Source organism: Martes martes (assembly GCF_963455335.1).
Source record: "Martes martes genome assembly, chromosome: 2".
Classification (NCBI taxonomy): Eukaryota; Metazoa; Chordata; class Mammalia; order Carnivora; family Mustelidae; genus Martes; species Martes martes.
Genome location: NC_137889.1, coordinates 180,780,209 through 180,800,596, shown reverse-complemented (window position 1 = coordinate 180,800,596; position 20,388 = coordinate 180,780,209). Strand labels below are relative to the sequence as shown.

Sequence of the window (20,388 nt, the reverse complement as noted above, 5' to 3'; positions counted from 1 at the left end):
TGTTCTCCAGCAATGGATCTTAGATCAACAACTTGAAAATGATGCTCTCATGGCCAGATGTTAGTGGTTGAATCTATTCAAGTGATTATGATGATTATTCTACCTTGTTTTACTTTGTATAGCTACCTTTTAAAAAAATCATTTTGCTCTGGGAAGAGAATCCTAAGGCTCCAATAGGATAGATACTTGAAGCATATACCTGCTTTTCAGAAATGGGATATAATGAAGCAATGAAGGAGTCTGCTTAATGTTATCCAAAATGTTGGTGATAGGGTAAAAAGGAAAAATGAAAGCTGTGGCCCCCACAGTGCCACTTCTAACAGGCTAGCCACACAGCTCCTTTATTTAAAATTGCTCTTGGCAGCTTGTAAAGCAGAGAATATGTGAATGTTTGTCTCCAGAAACTCCTGAGGCTGTAGGACAGACCTAGGATGCCTTCGAAGGTTTCAACCGTTTCCTTTGAGAAGTGGGTGTGTTTACACCGGGTTAATTGTGTCTTGTCACCATGGAACAGTAACATCTTCCTGTTCTTTTCCATCTGTATCTATTCCTTCCAGAGACTTACCATTTTGTTTTTGTTTGGTACATTGTGAACATCCAAGATTTTTAGCGGAAATAAATGGTAACAGCTGTTTTTCGTGTACCAAATAAAATAATAATGAACCTTAACCTTGAGATGATATGTCCAAATTTTTCCAGGTGTGGAAGTGACTTGACTAGAAAAGTTCATTTTGGGGTGGTCATCTCAATACAGAATCACATCCAGCTGCTTGCCATCAACTTCATTCAAAGAGAGCATTTCTATAGGCCATTTTTAAAATTCCAGTGCTCCCTTCTTAACCTGGCCTTTCCTCTTTAAAACAGTATATTTTCATATACATAAGCATACACATACACTAAAATCCCATCTTCCTTCTTTCCTGCTTTATTCTTCTCCATCACCCTTACCACTGTCTGGTATTCTGTATATTTTACTTCTTTAGCTTTTTAATTGTCTGTTTTGCCCAAGAAGAATGTAAACTCTATGACAGCAAGGGATGTGTTTTGTTCACTGCTGTATACCTCAACCCAGAATAATACCTGGAACATAGTAGATACTCAACGAACCCTTCCGAATGAATGACATGAACATTGCAAGTTGTGATCATTTGGCCCCTGGTTTTAATATAAATACAAATAGTTGAGTTTTATTTTATAAGATTATTTTATAAGTGAAATAAAGCACATTATTTAAAATAAGGATTTATCTATTCACGAAAAATCTCAGAATTTGTACGAGACATAGTATAGTTACTTAGAAGCTATGTGGTTACTCCAGAAATGCAATGTTGTTATCACGTGCAAGGAATTTTGAAATTCTCTGCTAAATATCACTGGTGTAATTAGTGGAAGAGCTAAAAGGAAAAAAAAATGTTTTGTTTTAAAGTGAATTACCTTCAGATTCACCCGAAGATATCTTGAACCCTAAGTGACATTGCCCAGTTTGATCCCTTATTCTACTCACCAGGTTTAGCAGGAAATGACTGTTGATTGTTATTAAAAAAAAAATCCTATGATTCTTGGGGTGCCTGGGTGCCTCATCAGTTAAGCGGCTGCCTTCAGCTCAGGTCATAATCTCAGGGTCCTGGGATTGAGTCCCACATTGGTCTCCCTGCTCAGTGGGGACACTGTTTTTCCCTCTCCCTCTGCTGCTCCTCCTGCTTGTGCTCTGTGTGTGTGTGTGTGTGTGTGTGTCAAATAAATAAATAAAATTGTTAAAAATCAAGTTAAATTAAAAATCCTATGATTCAGTAATCACACCTCTGGGTATTTACCCAAAGAATACAAAAACACTAATTTGAAAGGATATATGCATGCTTTTGTTTATTGCAGCATTGTTTACAGTAGCTAAATTATGGAAACAGCTCAAGTGTCCATTAATAAATGAATGAATGAAGAAATAGTATGTGCATGCAAGGGAATATTACTCAGCCATAAAAAAGAATCAAATCTTGCCATTTGAAACAACATGGTTGGACCTAGAGAGTATAATGCTAAGTGAAATAATTCAGTCAGAGAAAGACCACATGCCACATGATTTTACTCATATGTAGAATTTAAGAAACAAAACAAATGAACAAAGAAAGAAAAGAGACAAAACAAAAAACAGACACTTGACTATAAAGAACAGATGGTTATCAGAGGGGGGTGAAATAGGTGAAGAGAATTAAGAGTACATTTCCCACGAGGGAAGAGTACATTTCCCAGGAGCACTGAGTAATGTATAGAATTGTTGAATCACTATATTGTACACCTGAAACTAATATAACGCCATATGCTAACTTTATTGGAATTAAAATAAAAAAATGAAAACAAAAATAAACTTTGATTTTGGAATAAAAAAACCTATTCTAATATTTGCCAATATGGGGAATATTTTAAAAAATACTGTAAAATTCAAGTTTAATTCCTCTGAAAGAATGTCAGCATTTGTTTGGATATATAGATGTTGACATGTTTTTATTTTTAATCATAAATCATTAAATCATAAATCATTAAAAATACATTTTTTAATTTAAAATTTAAAATTTTTGGTACCTAAAGTACTTAACACTTTTAAAACTAGTGGATTCTTCCTTGTATAACCAGTACGTAAGATAACATAAAAGGGCCTGTAACTTCCCTAGCTGTGTTATAAGCTACATCATACCAATCAATCTGATGCCAAATTTCTTAGAGCATTCTCTCTAGGACAAGAAACAGACAAATAAAAAGCAAATAAGCAGACAAACAAAAAGCAATCTAGTCAGTGAACATCACAAACTTGTTTGCAAGCCATCTTTGGACTGATACTGTGTATTAATTACATCTTTGTATAAGAATGACGTATTTTCATATTCCCACCTTTTATTCCAGAGCATTGGGGAGTCAACAATGTCTGTTGTGTTAAATCAGCTGCTGCCCATGATTAAACCTTTGGACCAGAGGACCAATGATGACTACAGCCCGGAAGAGCTGTTGGTCCTCCTGATATATATTTATTCCGTCAGTGGAGAGTTCACAGTGGACAAAGACCTGGGGGAAGCTGAGGAAAACGTGAAGAAAGCATTGGCTCAGGTCTTCTGTGAAGAGTCTGAATTGTCACCTCTGCTACAAAAAATCACAGGTGAGTGTTTAATAAAAAATACAGGACATAAACATCACTGATACAGAAAAGGGTTTAAAAATAAAGGCATTTTAGGAAGAGGATGAAACCGTCCTCATTGGAGTTGTTTGGAATTTTATGAGGCCTGGTGAATGCTAGCCAGCCCTTAGGATTAGAGGTTTTCATTGCAGTATTTTTTTCCAGCTGTAGTGAAATTGTCTTCTAATTGCCTGTCACAGCTCCTATTTTTAGAGCCTTGTTAAAATAGCAAGATTTTCACAGGTTGCAGTATCTTTAAGAGAAAAATAAAATGTGCAACCTATTCAAAGGGTTTCTGTTGACATATTTTCTTGGAGATTGTCATTTCAAACTTAACACACACACATACACACACACACACACACAACTGTTTCCCTAATATGTTGTACAATGTCATACAATCGAAAATTGCAATTTTCAGAAGTACTTTCATACTTTTTACTTCTCATATTTCATTTTGAATCTGCATTAATTGGTAGTATCCCAAATAATATCCAAACATCCCAGTAAAGGAGGCTGTGCTGAATCGGGAAAAATATATAGTTAAATATCATACACTCTAGCCATTTTTAGTTTTAGTAAGAACTGTTATGTAACTCATTTGTGTTTTTCTTATCAAACTCAGTATTATTTCTGTTTTGTATGAAGTCTGTTTCCATTAAGATGGATGGAGCCTGGGTCGGTTTAGAGTAGAAGTTGTTAAAGCTTACACACAAAACTGAAATAGTCTAAAAACATACCTATTTCCATTCATTCATAAACGTGTGTGTGTGGGTGGGTATATGCAGACCTCTCCAGTCAGGAAGGCCCCACTGAGGCGCATTATGTATTTCCCAACTCCTCCTCCTGTCACCTGTCAAGCCTCACTGAGGGGAGCGTCTAGACCGCTCCGAAAGAGGCTGTGTCCTGTCCTCTGCAGTGGCCTGTGCATGGTGCTGGCCTTCGTGCCCACAGCTGAACTTTCCTATGTTTGAATATGGAAAATGAAACCCTGATGAGGTGGAAACCGAAGGATGTTTCCACAAAAATGAAATATTTCCTTGCTTAGCATAGACCCTCTTTGCCAACTTAAAATCTACTTAAGGAAAACTTGTGGAATTTGCTCACATTTCATGAAGTTACAGCTCTGTATGTGACTATGTGTGTTTGTTTGGCTATAAATGAATATTGACTTAGAGAAAGGTTTAATACGGTTTACGCAGCACTCCGAACAGTAATTTGATTCAAAGTCAATTTGAATGCCGGGAGAATTTAATTGGAAGTTATTCTTAAAATGCATAATTTCAGAAACAGACAACAAAGATGGTTTGTTTTAGCTGAGGTTCTTTGGATGGCTTTTCTGTAACATTAGTGTGTTACTGTATTATTTTGGGAATTGAAGTCATGCTGGGAGAGTATTCATTTAATACTCGCTCAAGGTGTTTATTGACCCAGCATTTCACTCTTTATTACTTTCTCTATTTATGATTGCTTAGGATATTGCATTCTCTTCCTTTTAAATGTGACATCACATTTAAAAACACTTCTGTACATTCAGGTTGATGTAAGGAAATTAGTAAGTTTAGCAAATGAAGCGTAAAAATAAGGATTTGTAGAAATGTTAGTATATTTAAAATTTTTAGAGACATCTTATGTTGTAATATGAAGTATACATTCCTACCTACATTAACTTTGGATGCATAGTTTAAAAGGGGTGGGTAAGAGGCGCTACTTAAATGTGGCACAAGAGAACTTAGCCAGTGGAATACCTATGCGTCGCTCCACCTCTATGGACATCAAAAGGACTTCATTTCCGAAGATAGGCTTTTACTTGGCCACAGACATACCCTTATTGGGTACCTTGGAAAGCCATATGTTCTGAGAAGTAGGGTTGATGTTGACAATTAGCTGCCAAGGCATCTGTTTACATCTCAGGACAAAAAGCACTAGGATGATTTTGGGGTGGCAGTGACTCAATCTTGTAGAACAAGGTGGGCTATTCCATTATATACTGAAAGAATTGAATCGCCTTCCAAATTGCTTTCCAAATGCTTGGCCAGTCGTGAACTAGATTAACCTGGCTTTACCGTGAACTTGCGCACAGTGTTGGGTTTACGTTATTCCAGTTTCTAGTCTTGGCTGACTTGTTACTGGGTGGCAGAATTTCTTTTATGGTGTGCGCACAATTTGGGGCTGATGAAATTTGGTTTCAAACTATTATTGGAAGCAAGCAATTAATCAGTAAACCTCCACTTTTTATATTATAATTTTATTAATCTTAATAGAATCAAGAAAACAATACTTTTTTTCCTACTGAAAACTCAAGCATGTGATCATCACCCAAAAGTGAAAGGGTCAGAATTTGGACCCAGGTGTTCTGGGTCTGGAGCCCAGGGCTTTAAACAAGAGATTCTAAACCTGCTACCAGCTCACTTCCATCACCATTGCGTTTATTATATTTTGTAACTGACGCTTGCTACACTTACTGTTTTATGACATGCTTTCTCAGCCATTCCATCATGTTCTTATTTTATAGACAGTGAATTAGTATTTGGTTAATACGGTTGATACCACCTGTTCTTTTTACTCTGTCTGTAATAGCTACTTATAGGTGTTTCCCTTGCCTTCCTATTTTCATGCATGTATTCTCTTTGTTTCTGCATTGCTACTAAGAAATTAAAATATTATTTCTAGTCATTGAAATCTGTTGGTTGTCTAGCTTTCTAAAACAGGAGTGACAAACTTAAATTCTTCTTATTTCAATGATATCTCTTGACAATAATTGCCCTATGTTTAAAATTCATATTTTCTTTTTATGTGTTGAATATGTAATTTACTTTTGGCCATTTCTTTCATTTCTCCCTATTCTTCACTTTTATGGAAACCACAGTGAGAAATTGTAATTGGCAAAACATACCAAAACTTAAGCATGGTCAATGGCAGCATTCTATTTTCCTTTTGATGGCTACTTTTAGGGAGAACGGTGGGCAAAAACTTCCTTTTCTACTCACACAAAATAACAAGGGCTGGATCCCTGGGTGTCAGGGATGGGAGTTGTAAAAAGAAAATTGGTACAGCCTGAAAATGTCATTTATTGTGCTTTCTCAGTCTTGTTAGTTCAAAGAGATGATCAGTTTCTGTATATGTTAGTGTTTGCCTAGCTTTCACAAGAGCAAACAAAGGAAAACCATTTGAACTTTCTTCAGAGAATGAAGTCAAAATTCTAACTTTAAAGATCTGTGTAAACTTGAAACAGCATCATACCGGGAGGTGTATCAGATAAAGGATAGAACTTAGATGTAAAAATCCTTAATTCAAAGTCCTGGCTCTGTCATTTCCGAGCAGTGTGTGTTAGCCTATCATCCATCTTCGAACCTCGATAATAAACAGAAGTGCTGTATTGACCGCTCAATGATTTTACTAAAAATAAAATGATGTTATATGTGTGTACTCATTTCCAATCCATATACAATGTAAATAAGTAATCTTCTCCCATGAGTGTTGTTATCTTGATAGCTTCTAGCTGTCATGTAGGGCAGTACTTCCCAACCTTAATCACATTGTGACATGCACAGACAAAGAGTATGCTTGCATAGTGTACTCAGGTAAGTGGACAGAACTTTTTGGTCAGAAGCAACCAGCCCTGGGGCTTTGACCACTCCAAGCCCTCCCTACCTAATCTGTGAGCTGAAGAGAAACAGCTTGGCACATATGTAACCTATTAGGACCAAATCAGTACTTGAATGGTATGTTGGTCAGAAGGTTCTGGAACCAGAGGAAAAGGGGGGGAAAAAACTTGCTTATTGTTTTTGACACCCAAAACTATTTTGGAACAATTTCCTTTTGGTAAACAATTTTTATGTTGCTTATTGATTTATGTCCCTGGATTTTTATAGAATCTTTAAAGGAAAGGTCAATAGGGGCTAGATCTACTGAGTTTAGTGTAAAGCTAGGGAATGAGTGGTTCAAACCCTCTAAGAAAAAAAAAATCTATGGCTTAAGGTAGAAGCATAATAATACCATGGAAACTGTATTTATATTTATTACACTGTTACCCTTCTTCCTCTTGAATATTTGGTATTATCACTTATTGTACGATTGTGTAAGGATTACACCCAAATATATGTAGTGGGAAATTTACCAGATTAGCTTAACAAAGAGGGATTTATTTTTTCTCAGCAGGAAGTTCAGTGACAGGTAGTAGAACTCATGTTTTTCCTGGCTCCTTCCTTCCTTCCTTCACTTTCTTTCTGGGTTTGTCATCATGGTCATGAGATGGTCACCCCTCCTTGACTTATTATGTCCATGCATCAGCAATAAAAGAAAATGGTTGAAGGTAAGAGGCATGTATTAATAGAGGCTGTCCTTTTTCATATTAAGGAATTCAATAACATTTCTCTTGTCCTACTTGTATCATTGGCCAGAACTGGGTTTCATGACCACCTCTGGCTCCTAGAGTATTTTTAACTGGGCACCTATTTGTCATGACCAAAGTCAGAGTTCTGTTAGAAGAAAGAAGGTGAAATGGCCGGTAAGTAAAACAAAACAAAACAAAATAAAGCAAAACTTGTATTTGCTGCAGTTATCATTTTAGATTTCCTTGATAGGGAACATTGTAAGGGAAGATAATATACTGTGAGGTGGAGCGATGCCCAAGGTACTTTAATCCACAGTTATAATACTGAAGTTTCTTTTACAGTATATACTGAAGTAATGTGCTATTGTGTGCTAGTATCACTGGACTTACATCACAAATATTCTCAACTTATCAATATTTGTTGAATAAGTCTACATATCTGGCATTATTCCAAGCTCTTGCAGCATAGAACCCCTAGGGGCAGTCGTAGTGGAAAATAAAGGTTCTCAGCACAGGATTAAGAGTTGTGTGATTGGGTTTTAGTTCTGACTCTAGATCTTAGTAGTTGCGCCATCTTGAGTAAGTCATTTAACTTCACTCTCTTGTGAAGATAGTATTTTTCTCTCTAGATGTATAGCTGTGCTTCCTTTGCCCCATAAATTCTAGTACTTTTGTATAAAATAATGGTAGGATCCGTGTTCCTCTAACTGGAATGATCAGAACTTCACATTGATTTGGGTAAAATGCATACATTGTCTTCATGATGGGCCATGATTTTTTAAATCATCTTCAACTTTGTTAAAGTTTCATTTTAAGGGATCTTGTTTCGTAAGCTTTTTTTTTTTTTCCCCTCTATCCTTTCTCACTTGTCTAATGCTCTTTTTAAGATCAATCATGTATAACAAATGAGCAAGGCAGGTCCATTGGGAAAGCACTGTTCTTAAGGACACTGGGAAGATAAACAGTCTGGTGAGCTTTCAGCTAGTTCCCTTGCATCCCCTAGAGGAAACTGCTCCTGAATGAGGGAGCCGTTGAGAATTTGTCTTTCAGTGGGTTGTGGAAGGTACCTCATGGCACTTTCAGGTCTACTTCCCAAATGGAAAGCACTTTTGTGCCCTTATCCATAGTGAAACAAAGCCACATTCTACAGACAACAGTAAAAATTTTGTTGCAATGATTTATGCAAGATTTCCTCTTTTGAAAAGCTCAGGTAAACATAGACCATATAAAATTATTATTGCTATTCATGTCTGCCACTTTATTATAAACACTTTCATCTGTGTTACCACAAGGCATAGATATTTTATTATGTTAGTAGAGATATGTCTTTCAAACAAAGCATTTTTTATAGTTGGCCGAGTACTTTTCCCAGCCTTGTAGAAAGTCAGTCTTCTTAGTAAAATATGAAGTACTTCCAAACAGAAAATTGTGAAAGATGAGGAGCCAATAAGATGTTCTCCCCTTATGCTTCCCTTACTGTATCACCTCTGCATTCTTTCCTCATCTCACAGGTTAGCCTCAGTAAATTAATCAGATTTCAGACTGCATTTCTATAGATTATTACTCCTGAGGGCACTATTCCAATTGAAAAACAGTTTTCAAAATTTCAAAACTCTTTCCCTTGAGAAGTTGTTCCTTAGACCTTAAGTATCCCTCCTAGCTTGGCAGTGAGTAGGCTGTTGCTGTGGTAACTGAAAGACTGCTCCTAAAAGTTCATTACCAACCTTCATGTTACCCACACTTGAATGAGAATTCTAGCTCGTTAGAGTAGGTGACAGCATACAAAACCATGATTACGGAATCCACCAACTCAGCTGGAGGAGTCCAGGAAGTAGGGTAAATTTTATTTTAGAAAGGATTCTACCTTATTTCTTCGTTCTAATTTATGGATTTTCAGTTCTTGTGGCATTCCAATATTGGACTTTTCATTAGGGAATATACCTCCATTTCTAATGTTTCAGATTTTTTTTTTGTTTCAGGACTGCCAGAACAAAACAAAACAAAAACAACTTGAAGACTGTTGTTTTCCATTATGGTTTGCAATAGAGTTTGGTATAATAAGGTCTTTTTTTCCCCTTGATTTTTAAGATTTCTGCTGGAAACTCTGATGAAGAACATATGTCTGCCCTAAATCTCTCCCATGAGAAATGTTGGAACTGTTACATTTAGTTTTACTGTCCAACATATTAAAATAGTTAACCACAGCACACATTACAAAACAGCTATATCAAGTGAAGTTTAAAATGTTTATTTCATATTTAAAATATATCACAAGCTATGTAGAAAGATACTTAGACCTGCCTATTAAGGTAGCTAACTAGTTAAGCAATTTTGTTAACATATTAAGGGATCACTGCAAATTACTTTCTCAAGTACTTAATTTTTCCATGTCACATCATAAAAACAATCATTCTTAACTAAGACACTGGAACAGATACTCTTGCATTGCTATTTATGTGTGCACAAATGTGTAAGACATAATGTTCATATCACTGATTTTTGTGTCTGCACATGATATCAATAGTAACAATTGTTAATGTTATAGGTGGGGATTAATTGTTGCTGATTCTTAATAATTGCACATTACATGAGATATAAATTTCTCAATCATGAAAAGAAGAAATGGAGTACATGGAATACTAGAATAGTTTTCTTGAACATGTAGCTATGGATGAAATAGGAGAGCTAGGGTGATGTAGTTGAAAAGGGTGCATCTGGGGGGGTGCTAATTTTTACTCCTAAATATGCTAACACCAAAAAGCTAGTATGAAGATTGAAAGATAAAAACAGTAAATATAAATGATAGTAAAAATAATGATCATAATGATTAGTTAAGAGATACTCAAGATAAAATCAGTTAAGGGATATTCAAGATAAAAAGATGTTAGATGTGACATCAAAAACATAAAATGGAAAAGGGAAGAGTAGAAATGTTTAAATAGGATTGAGCTTAAGTTGTTATCAAGTTACAATAGACTGCTAAAGATATGAGTTGTTATATGCAAGCCTCATGGTAACTGCAAAGCAAAATCTATAGTAAATACATTAAAGATGATGAGAAAGGAATATAAACATACCTCTAAAGGAGGAGATTATGCTGAGTGAAATAAGTCAAGCAGAGAGAGTCAATTATCATATGGTTTCACTTACTTGGGGAGCATAAGGAATAACATGGAGGACATTAGGAGAAGGAAAGGAAAAGTGAATTGGGGCAAATTGGAGAGGGAGACGAAAGATGAGAGACTGGGATTCTGAGAAACAAACTGAGGGTTATAGAGGTAAGAGAGGTGGGGGGATGGGTGAGCCTGGTATTGGGTATTAAGGAAGGCACATATTGCATGGAGCACTGGGTGTGCTGCATAAACAATGAACCTTGGAACATGAAAAAAATAAAATAAATTAAGATGTAAAAATAAATAAAAGAAAAGAAAAGAAAGTCACCAAACAACAAAGGAAGACACCAAGAGAAGATGAAAGGAACAGAGAAGAGCTACAAAAATAGCCAACAAACATTGAACAAAAGGGCAATAAGTAACACCTATCAATAAATACTTTAGATGTGAATGGACTAAATTCTCCAATTAAAAGACATAGAGTGGCTGAATGGATTTAAAAAAAAAATAGCCCATCTATATTCTGCCTGTAAGAGACTCACTTTAGATGTAAGGACACACACAGACTGGACATGAAGAGATGGAAAAAGATATTCCATGCAAATGAACCAAAAGAAAGCTGGAGTAACTGTATTTACACCAAACAACATAGACTTTAGAACAAACTTTAAAGACACGAAGATGGACTTACCTAATTAAAAATAGGTCAATCCAACAAGGGGACATAGCATTTGTAAATATTTATGCACCTGACATAGATGCACCTAAATATATAAAGCAAATATTAACAGACCTACATAGGGAGAAGTAGACAGCAAGACGGTAGTAGGGAATTTTAATACTCTACTTACATCAACAGATTATCTAGACAGAAAATCAGTAATATCAGGGGCACCTGGGTCTCTGAGCCAGTTAAGAATCTACCTTTGGCTCAGGTCATGATCCCAGGTCCTGAGATTGAGCCCTGGGTCAGGGGACCTGCCAGGGGAACCTGCTTCTCCCTTTCCCTCTGCCTGCTGCTCCCCCTCCTTGATCTTTCTCTCTCTCTGTCAAGTAAATAAATAAAATCTTTTTTTAAAAAAAGAAAATAATATCAGCATTAAGTGAAACTTTAGAGCAGATATATACAGATATACAGATTTATAGATAGATATAGAACGATATACAGATGTAGAACAGACATATACAGAACATTCCATCCAAAAGCAACAGAATACACATTCTTCTGAAGTGCATATGAAACACTTTTCAGGGTAGATCACATGTTAAGCCACAAAACAAGTCTTAATAAACTTAAGAGGACCAAATCATACCAAACATCTTTTCCAATCACAATGGTATGAAACAATGTATGAAATCAATTATAAGAAAAAGCTGAAAAAAAAAAAAATCACAAATGAATAGAGATTAAACAACATACTACCAAACAACCAGTGAGTCAATGAAGAAATCAAGGGAGAAATTAAAAAAAAAAAAACCCAGAGTAGAAATAAAAAAAAAGAGACAAATAAAAATTATATAACATATCAAAATTTATGGGATACAGCAAAAACAGTTCTACAGGGGATGTTAATTATGATACATGCTTCAAGAAGTAAGAAACGTCTCAAACAACCTAATTTCACACCTCAAAGAACTGGAAAAAGAAGAACAAATGAAATCCAAAGTTAGTAGAAGAAGGGAAATTACAAAGATTAGAGTAAAGATAAATAGAGATTAAAAAGACATTAGAGAAGAGCTTGTCCTTTGAAAAGATAAGCATTTTGACAAGCCTTTACCTAGACTCATCAAGAAAAAAAAGAGAGGACTCAAATAAATAAAATCAGAAATGATAGAGGAGATGTTACAACTGATACTGTAGAAATACAAAGGATTATAAGACACTACTATGAACAGCTATATGCCAAAAAATTGCAGAACCTAGAAAAATGGATAAATTCCTAGAAACATATAATTTATCAAGGCTGAATCTTGATGAAATAGAAAATTACTAGACCAATTATTAGTAAGGAGATTGACTCAGTAGTCAAAAACCTCCCCCCTAACAGAAGTCTAGGACCAATTTCACTGTTGAATTCTACCAAACATTTAGAATTAATACCAATCCTTCTCAAACTCTTCCAAAAAAATAGAAGTGGAAGGAACTCTTCAAAACCCATTTTTCAAGTATTACCCTGATACCAAAAGCAGACAAGGACAACACAAGAAAAGAAAATTAAAGGCCAATATCCCCAGTAAACTTAGATGTAAAAATTCTCAACAAAATGTTAGCAAACTGAATTCACAATACATTAAAAGGATCACACATCATTGTCAGGTGAATTTATTCTAGGAATGCAAGGATGGTTCAACATCCACAAAGAGTCAAAGTGATATACTACATGAACAAAATGAAGGATAAAAATTGTTACGATCATCTCAATAGATGGAGAGAAAGTCTTTGACAAAATTCAACTCCCATTTATGATAAAAATTCTCATAAAATGGGTAGAGAGGGAATGTAACTCAACAAAATAAAGGCCATATATGACAAGTCTACAGCTAACATTATACTTAATAGTGAAAAGCTGAAAGCTTTATTCTAAGGTCAAGAATAAGACAAGGATGCCCACTTCACCACTTTCATTAAACATAATATTGGAAGGGGCGCCTGGGTGGCTCAGTGGGTTAAAGCCTCTGCCTTTGGCTTGGGTCATGATCTCAGGGTCCTGGGATTGAGCCCCACATCGGGCTCTCTGCTCAGCAGGGAGCCTGCTTCCCCCTCTCTCTGCCTGCCTCTCTGCCTACTTGTGATCTCTGTCAAGTGGATAAATAAAATCTTTAAAAAAAAAAAAAAGACTCTCTCTGTTCAGTTAAAAAAAAAAAAAAAGTAATATTGGAAATCTTAGCCAGAAAAATTAGGTGAAAGAAAAGGAAGGAAGGAAGGAAGGTAGGAAGGAAGGGACTCTACTTCTGAAACTGATATACTATATGTTAATTAAATGAATGTAAATAAAATGAAATATTTTTCAATAGGACAAAAAAGGGCAGAAGACCTGAATAGATGTTTTTCCAAAGAAAACACGCAGATGGCCAATAGGTTCATGAAATAATGTTCAACATCATTTATCATGTGGAAAATGCAAATCAAAACCGTAATGAGATACCATCTCACACCTGTTGGGATTGGCTATCATCAAAAAGACAAGAAATAAAAATTAAGGGAATAAGAGAATTTTTGTGCATTGTTGGTCGGTATGTAATGGGGCAGCCACTATGGAAAACAGTATGGAGGTTCCTCAAAAAATTGAAAATAGAACTATACAATGAACCAGCAATTCCACTTCTGGGCATTTACCCAAAGAAAATGAAAACACTGACTTGAAAAGGCATATGCATTATAAAGGCATATGTTCATTATAGCATTATTCAGAATTGTGAGGCTATAGAAGCAACTTAAGTGTTCATTGGCAGATGAATGGATAAAGACATTGTTTGTGTGTTTGTGTACACACACACAAAGGAATATTATTCAGCTATAAAGGAATGAAATCTTGTCATTTGTGACAACATGGATGGACATTATGCTAAGTGCAATAAGTAAGACAGAGAAAGACATATCATATGATCCCTCTTATATATGGAATATATAAATATTCATAAACAAACACATTCATAAACAAACACACACACATAAAAAGCTTATAGATCTAGAGATTGATGGTTGCCAGAGGTGGGGTTAGGAGGTGGGAGGAATGGGTGAAGGGGGTTAATAAGTCACTTATCTTGTTTTGGACTCAGGATCCTCATCATACAATGAGAGCCTTATTAGGTGAATCTAAGTTCTCTTCTTCTCTACCATTCTATGGTTCTAGCTTTATATGCTTTTTATTTTTATCTGAATCAGTATACTCCCTTCCCTACTTCTAAATCAGCTTCTCCTCAATACCTGTCTTTTTCAGGATACCACTGTCATCTCAGGGGGGAAGCAATGGAGTCACTGACTCAACTTCACCCCCTATAGGAATTGGCTACTCCCTGCAGCCCATCTCTATTGTCTGAGATGCTGCTTACATCTCTCCAAAGATGCTCCCTTATCCCAGGCACATGTTGGCCATGGCCTTCTCTCTGTGTCTACCCGCTCATTCATGACAACTGATGCCAAGCTAACATTCTTAAACTTAATTTTATGTTTTAATATCTTTATAGTTTTCCCCTCCACAATTCCAGTCAGACTTTCTCATTGTAGGAAAAGTGCAAATGGAAAGAACAGTGTAGAGGCCACATATAAATTTCATTTTATTGAGTACTGATGGAAAACATATTTTGCCAATTTGTATTTACTCTTTGTGAATTGCCTGTTCATAGTCTTTTCCTTTTTTTTTCTACTGTTATTCATTATATTCTTAATGATTTAAAAATTAGAGCATTTGGATTATTAAGGTTATTAACACTTAGTCATATGTTTTGCTAATATCTTTTCCTAGTCAGTATTTGCCTTTCATATTGGCTTATCTGGGAAGCCCAGAGATAGAACTATATTTAGCAGAGTTGTGATCAAGGACTCTGCATCTTCTAAGCTTCTCTGCCTTCAAAGTATTGGCTCCATTTTTTCAAATTACAATGGCCTCTCTGGACTTCTCATCCCTCCCAGCCATTCCTGGCTGATGTCATTCCAGAATAGCAACCCAGGGGGAAAAAAAGAGAGAGGGGAAGAGAGACAGAGACAGAGATTTTCTGATCGGTCTGGGAAACAAAGCTGACATTCAGCCAATGTTGCCAGGGGAATGGAGATTCCTCTGACCATGCTGAGTCATGTGGCCATTACTGTGTTGAGACGCAGGAGGGAGGGAGTCAGGAGCAGGGATGTAGAGAAATGGACAGTGCACTGTGATTGACAATCCATCATTGCCTCTTAGAATTGGGGAGGGTGTTGGAGTGATTCTACAAAGGGAGGGACACTGACATCCATTCCTGACATACTGATGTATGCATCTTGAGAAATTCACTAATAATCTAGTTTTGCATCTTTATAATTAGACAAATACAACTGTCTTGTCTTCCATCTCTTGAGTTTGATATTTTACCTGTAGTTGGCCAATATGTTGTTGACACCTGAATAATGGCTTTGAAATTAAGAATTGGTATACCTAAAAATAATTGTCCAAAATTTTCATTAGTGTCTTAGTATCAGAGCAACTGTCAACTAAAGTCATTCTTAGAACTAAAGCTGCTTTCACCATATGACTGCCCCTCAAAACTCAAGTACCAATAATTGTGCCTGTCATGCATCACTGTGTATTTACTTGTAATTCTTAGAATATAAGCTTTAGAAGGGCAGGAATTGCCATCTGGATGAATCAGAAAACCCCATTCATGTTACATGTTCTTAAAATATCCATAATTGAATTTTTTTTTCTGATTACAGGAATCATTTGTTCATAGAATACTTCAAAGAGCTTTTGTACCTTTACAAACACAGAGTAAAATTTTTAAAAATCACCCATAAACCCACCATCTAGAGAAAACTACTGTTAGTATTTTGATGTATGGTGATCTACGGCCAAGTAGAAATTCAGATTCCAAATATGCTTCAGAAGTAAAGGTATCAGGTAGGATTTTGTTTTAAATCTTTCAGCAGTTTGTCTATTAAGGTCACAGTGCCTAGTATAAGGAAGGTGCAGGAATATTGTCAACATCAGGTTTTTTAAAACTAACATTAGAAAGGAAGTTGTTGAGAATATAATGCTGAATCCCTGCGCCAAGTCTTAGGAAAGAGTGTCCCTCAAAAGTAAAATTACCGTTAATCACAATATAAAGGAAGACCCTGTAAGCCCAAAAGGAGGTTCTTAAGGACTTTAGGTTAAAAAAAAAAAATTAGGTACAAGCAGTTCAGCCTAAAGTTGCAGCAGAAGAAAATTAAAAAGAGACACAACTGGCTATAGGCTTTGACTTCTATTGGCTTATTATGTGGGAATAAAAGATTAATATTTAAAAAACCAGAGGGAGAACATATGTGTACAACTGTGGTGATAGTGATTTGTATTTTGAAATTTAGTTTTAAATGTAACCAGGAATGTAATTCCCATAGAAGCCTGACTTCTTCTGCCTTCATGTGTTGCCTGTTTATTCTGTCTTTAGCACCTGGACTGAATTGGTCCCAAAAGGAATGGTAATTTTCACTGAAGTGTTTATACAATGAAACCCCCTTCTCCTTTTTTCCCTTTCATTTTAAACACGAGACATATGCCTGCACCTCTTCGTCAGGCTCTTGACTTGGTGCCAACCCGACAGAGAGCCATCTGGAACAGGAAACTGATACGACACAGTGTTCATTTACAATTTACATTTTCTAACATGCAAATGGTTTGGGGTTTTAATTTTAGAAGCTGTGGTTTGGTCCAAATGATAATCTTAATATAATTGGGCTCTTTATTTCCTCATTTTTATTGTGGTAGTGAAGAAAAACAGTTAAATCTGGTTTGCTCTTTTCATACCGTACTATAGCACTTGGGATTTCTTCCCTATACAGATCACCAGCTTGCAAAGAATTCAATCCTTGGCCAAGAAAAGTTTCTTCAGAGTTAAGATATGGTTGGAGACTTCCTAACTGGGAATGCAGACCTTTTCTGTCAAAGTATAGAGAAAATGCATGAAGCAAACAATAACACTTTAGCTAGAGTTCACAGTAGTTTTGACGTTTCTTTGATGTACAAGTAGTGAAGCATATGTTTTCATCCATTTAAAAAGCTTCGAATGCTTTCTTAGAATGCTTAAGCTTTTGTTCCCAGAAACAGATTTCAAGGCACAAATTGATTCTATAATTGTATCTTTATTATTAAACTTTAATCTTTTACTCACCGTCCACCTGCTTCCTTCCTCCCTCCTAATCTTGTACTTGTAGGAGAGAAATCAGAAAACTGGTCACCTTGGGAATCTGTACACTATATTCCTGATTATTTCACATTGTTCTCCTTGAGAATGCAGAAGCCCAGACAAAATGACATCATCTGAGATGAAGATAGCCTTTTATTTTTTTAAAAGGAAATTTAATGGCTTTTGACACTCGAGAGGTACTAGCATTTCAGAGCAGCAGCCCTTCCAGATATTAGAATGCAAGTGTTGAAGCTGTTATGTATCAGCGCAGCCATCTACAGAGTTTAGAATAGAACAAAAGCTACCAGGATATATTTGTTGGAACTTTTTGGTAGGGTATGTGCAAATTAACATCAAAATATCAAATCCCTATTATTGCCTTACTGATAAAATCTTTGCAGATCTTTCTTGAACTAATCTATCCTTACATTTATTTTAAATTCAGATTCAACATGAAAAACAGTGATAAAAATCCGAGAATATCAGTGTGTGTGTGTGTGTGTGTGTGTGTGTGTGTGTTTTGATTGGCTTTCTTTTAAGGACGTGGCTCTTGTTTTGTGATTTGGCAGTGAAAAAAGTCAGTATTTTGCTTTAAATAATAGAATAATGAAAAATGGACATGATCAGGCTGAAAAATATCTGGGTCATTACTCTCCAGGGTAGGGAGGAGCTAGAAATGATCACTAAATAGTGGCTACACCCACAATGTTCTCTGTGTCTGGACCAAAGAGACACGCCCTCTGCGCTGGACTGTCCAGAGGAGTAGAATTGTCATTTTTCTGTGATCACCTTCTTACCCTGGAGGCTGTTTTATTCTTTCATATCCTTTGTTCCAGCCACAGGCTTTTCAGTTCCTTAAATGCATTACAATCCCTCTAGATTTGAGATCCTTGCAAGAGCAGTTCTCTCCAACTAACTCACCACCCCAAGGCCACATGTAACGCCTTTGGAGCTTGATTCAGACTGTAGAGTCTGGGGTCAGCCTCCTCTGACTCTCCGTACTAGCCGAGCGCTCCTCTCCTCTCCTCCATCATGTGTCTAAAGTGAATAGTTTGTTATGTATTTGTGTGATAATTTAATGAATGTCCACCTTCCCTCCCAGACAATGACCCGCATCGGTTTTGCTCACCATTGTATCTTGAGCACTGCGCGTGCTTGGGCGCATGTGCAAGGCTCTTGAGTATTTACTGAATGAATCAGGGAATAAGAAAGATGCTCTGACTCACTTGCAGTATTTTATCTGACCCTTTGCAACATGGCGAACGTGTTGCAGCTTTACTGGAAGAACTCCCCTTTGGAGAGTAGAAAAGTTGGGCTGAAGAAGAGAATGGAACATCCAAAGAAGCCCAGGACACAGAAGTGAGAGTTCTGATATCCCATTGTTTGAAATATAGTGAAGGAAATATTTCACACTGTGAAAATGGGTGCTATCAGCCATTAATAAGGAACTGTTTTGTGTTGCAGTATCTTCATGCTACCAGATTTTAAAACGTGGAGGGTTTTGGTTAAATTGTGGCTTTCCTCCACTTCTCATTATTTTATTTTTCACCTTTATCACTTAGCTCTTCTTCTTTTTCATCCCCTCGTCTTGTTTTCTGGTCCAGCTCCTGGTCACACCATTCAGGCCCACCTGGGTTGCAAAATGTTTTTAACCTTAACTTTAAACCTCTGGGTCTCTGACAGTTCTTCTCCAACCTGAACATAAACTTCTGTGGCAGTTCTTGGCCTGTGGAAGGAACCATGGGGAGCAGGAGAGCTTCCTCTCAACATGGTGTTTCTTGGGAACCCCACTTTTTCTTCCCATGCAGCTTATACTTTGTAGTCATGTGGGCAAATTATTTGTCCTACAACGTAAGGCAGCATCAAAGGACCCAACAGTGAAGGAAAGTATATTCCATATGCGCCATCAGTTGAGAACCAGTAGGATGTAATCTAACATGGTCTGGCTTTTTAAATGGACAGTTCTTCCCCCTTCACCCCCTTCTGTCTTCTTTCCTTTCTTCTTTCACCCAGCTACGAGAGGGAGTGACTGTGCATCTGAGTGGTGCTAAGTTATAAGAAGGGGACAGGGTAGGCAAGGTGTGTGTTGTCCTGGGGCTTATTTTATACAGGGGATATCTCTCTTCCATGCCACAGACACCCCTTAGTTTTGGCTTAACCTCTCCAGTTTTCCTTCCGACCCCCCTCAACATGCTTCCCTTGCCTTTATCCTCAACAGTAGGAATATCTGTGGAGGGTTCCCAGTTGTAGTCTCTCTTAGCTAACATTTCTTAGCACCTGTCTGCCAAACCCTCCCAAACAGGATGGAACGTTTTTTCCAGAAATGTTTTCTAAAACAACTTGTTTTTCCTACAACCTCTGCACCCCCAACCCCACCAGTAATCAGGACCTAAACCGTGGGAGTCCATCATGAAATCAGCATTCCTAAATGACAGCATTATATTAGGTATTCATTGATAAGGAAAAGACTTAAGAGTATATGATGGTTAATATAAAATGGAGGAGGGAGATTGCCCGCAGCCCCATGTATCTGTTTGTCTCTTTATGTTTAATAACCTGAGGCCTCACCATCAGGCGTGTATACCCATTGATAGAACCATGAACTTGCATCCTGGCTTCTAAGTTCAGCTTCTAAGTCTGAGTACCACCTTTGGCTTTTTTTGTACTAACAGGACAATGTGTGATAACTTTCTATTGCCTACAATGAATTGGGAAATCATAAAACACTAATGAGGGAGAAGGAGAAAGGTTTTAGATGCAGGTAAACAATATGTTTAAGAACCCTTTCTTTTCTCTCTTCAGGGTTTAAGTAATTTTATTTCCATCTCACAATAAAGTATTTTCCAACTGTGCTATATTTATTACCATTTCCTATATATAAAATACATCCCCTGCCCTCATTCTTACCTGTAAATCTCCCA

The 20,388-nt window shown here is 36.6% G+C and overlaps 1 protein-coding gene across 1 annotated transcript in view; it reads left to right on the top strand.

Annotated features, from left to right (window-relative positions):
* The window catches only part of SCFD2 (sec1 family domain containing 2), a 429,119-nt gene that overhangs the window by 193,736 nt on the left and 214,995 nt on the right, over positions 1 to 20,388 (top strand). The window contains exon 5 of the mRNA XM_080797411.1: positions 2,896 to 3,145. Coding sequence (XP_080653537.1) covers positions 2,896 to 3,145 — 250 coding nt within the window. The remainder of the gene's footprint in view (positions 1 to 2,895; positions 3,146 to 20,388) is intronic.